The 2,295-nt window shown below is 22.3% G+C and overlaps 1 protein-coding gene across 1 annotated transcript; it reads left to right on the plus strand.

The window, feature by feature from the left end:
- Window positions 1-320: 320 nt before the first annotated feature.
- PCYB_003970 (hypothetical protein) lies at window positions 321-977 on the plus strand (the record flags this gene model as incomplete). Its single annotated transcript, XM_004227818.1, has 2 exons — window positions 321-374; window positions 504-977. 2 exons carry the CDS (start codon window positions 321-323, stop codon window positions 975-977), a joined length of 528 nt encoding a protein of 175 aa, XP_004227866.1.
- Window positions 978-2,295: the final 1,318 nt, after the last annotated feature.

The following is a 2,295-nucleotide window of genomic DNA, read 5'->3' on the forward strand; positions in this document are numbered from 1 at the left end:
ATTGTATCAATCTGTTGGATATATATAAAAATAATAATACATATGTTTAATTTATTATCATATTCTATTTTATATTACCAGATATATCATTATTAAAAAATCTGTAATTTTCTTTTTACATAAATTAATATTATGACCTTATATTATGTACACGTAATAGAAAATTTAATAATTATTTATACCATTAATGTATTTATTATAAAAAAAGGTTTTATTCAAATTTTTTTATATAGTTCAAAATAATATATAATGCTTTAATAAATTATTTAATGAATTTTTAAAGTATTTTCAAAAAATTTTTAATTCCCTCTTTTAATATAATGTTACAACCCAGATTTACATTTCAAAATATTCCCATATCCATTGCTCAGCTTGTAAAATATACAAAAATTATGAAAAAAAAATGTCATATATATTTACGAAAAGAATATATTATATTTAATATATACAAATAACAATTTTGGAAAAAACATTTTTATATATTTAATTTTTTTTAATTTTAGCATGATTTTTTGAAAGAATTACCATTATTTAAATTTTATGATGAAATAGAACGTATTTCTAAAAACCCAAATGATAATCCTACTGAATGTGACACTTTAACTGGTTTTAATACACTTCAAGAAATCTGCTATAAGATCGTATATATATTAGATAATATAACACAATTTAGTAACTTAGTAGATGTAGCTAATAATAATTATAGGTCCTGTAAATATTTAAAATATTTGGTACAGGAAGAAATAGAAAAAGAGGAATGTGATTCCTATACTTTACGTTCTCTATACGAAGCTCTAAATAAATATAAGAGTCCAAATGGGAATTATGAATGTATTTTTGAACAAAATACCAATACTGATACTAATATAAATCATACAACCAAAGAATTGTATTATTATGCAGAATATCTTTACTGGATTAAAGAAAATTTAAAATATTTTAAATACCGAGGAAATAAAATTTTACCTATTTCTTAATGAATGTAGAGTACCTTATAATAGCTTATTACGCATTGATGCTTGCAGTGAAAAAAAATATATCAAAATCTCTTAAATGACTTTAAAGAAAATTATAATAATGCTCTTACAGCTATAAAAAAAATATAAGGATATAATACCATTACCTTTGGAGAATGTTGAGGAAGCTAAGGCACATTGTTCTACTGGTAGGGAAAAATCTCACGAAAATATAGGAGAAGAATACACGTTATTTTCAAGTATTACTTCTAATTTAGAGACAGGTCATCATCCTCCACTTAATATACATAGTAACTCAGCTGATATTTTTCTAGATAGTATTCCTGAAGATTCTCATGGATTAACTTTAGGAAAAGCTACACCGTATATAGGTTCAGCAGCAGCAATATGTATTTTTTATTTGTTCTACATAAGGTTAGTAAAAATATCATATAATATATGCATATTATAAGATAGTTTGTATATTACCATTACGAAAAACAATATAGTAAATATATTATCTGTGTAATTTACGTGATCTTTTTTTCCTTTTCAATTAAAGTTTACTCCATTCGGAACATTTCTACGTAATAAGATAAAGATTGGCAGAAATAGAATGAAAGAGAAACAGGATCATAAATATAAATTATTATCCAACGACTCTCACATTCCTGACAACATAGCATATCAATCTATAGGATATTAATAATTCTAATATATTCTAAAATAAAGGAAACTTTTACAATCATTACCAAACAAGGAAAAAATTTTCAGTTAATGCAATACTAAGAAAAAAGGAGAAAAATCACCTATGGTTAAATAATAAGAAAAAATATAATTTATAAATCGATGTATCAAAATAATAATATATAAATGATAAGGGAGTGTAAGACAAAATTTTTAATTCAATTATGTTATAACTATTAGGACTTACAATTTTATCAGTAGAAAAGATATATATGAATGATTAATATAATAAAATTCATTGTAATAAAAGTTGTATATGTGTAACGCACGAATACCATTATTCCGTAGGATGAATATATTTTGATGATAATTCACATTTATGATGTTACTTAAAAACGATTACGTAAAAAATTACATAACTGCAATAAATATATATATAGTGAGCGTACTATAATGTAAAGCATAGGAAAAAATAATTATTAAAGTTATCAGCAAATACTATATACAATAAAATAAATGTGTTATATATAACATGTTATGAATCATTTAATTATATAACTATCAAAGAATATGTAAAATGCAGCATAAGTTAATTCTGCACACAAATTATATGTTGTATTATTTAATTAAAAATTTGGTGCTTATAAAATAT

Source organism: Plasmodium cynomolgi (genome assembly GCF_000321355.1).
Source record: "Plasmodium cynomolgi strain B DNA, scaffold: 0390, whole genome shotgun sequence".
NCBI classification, from domain to species: domain Eukaryota; phylum Apicomplexa; class Aconoidasida; order Haemosporida; family Plasmodiidae; genus Plasmodium; species Plasmodium cynomolgi.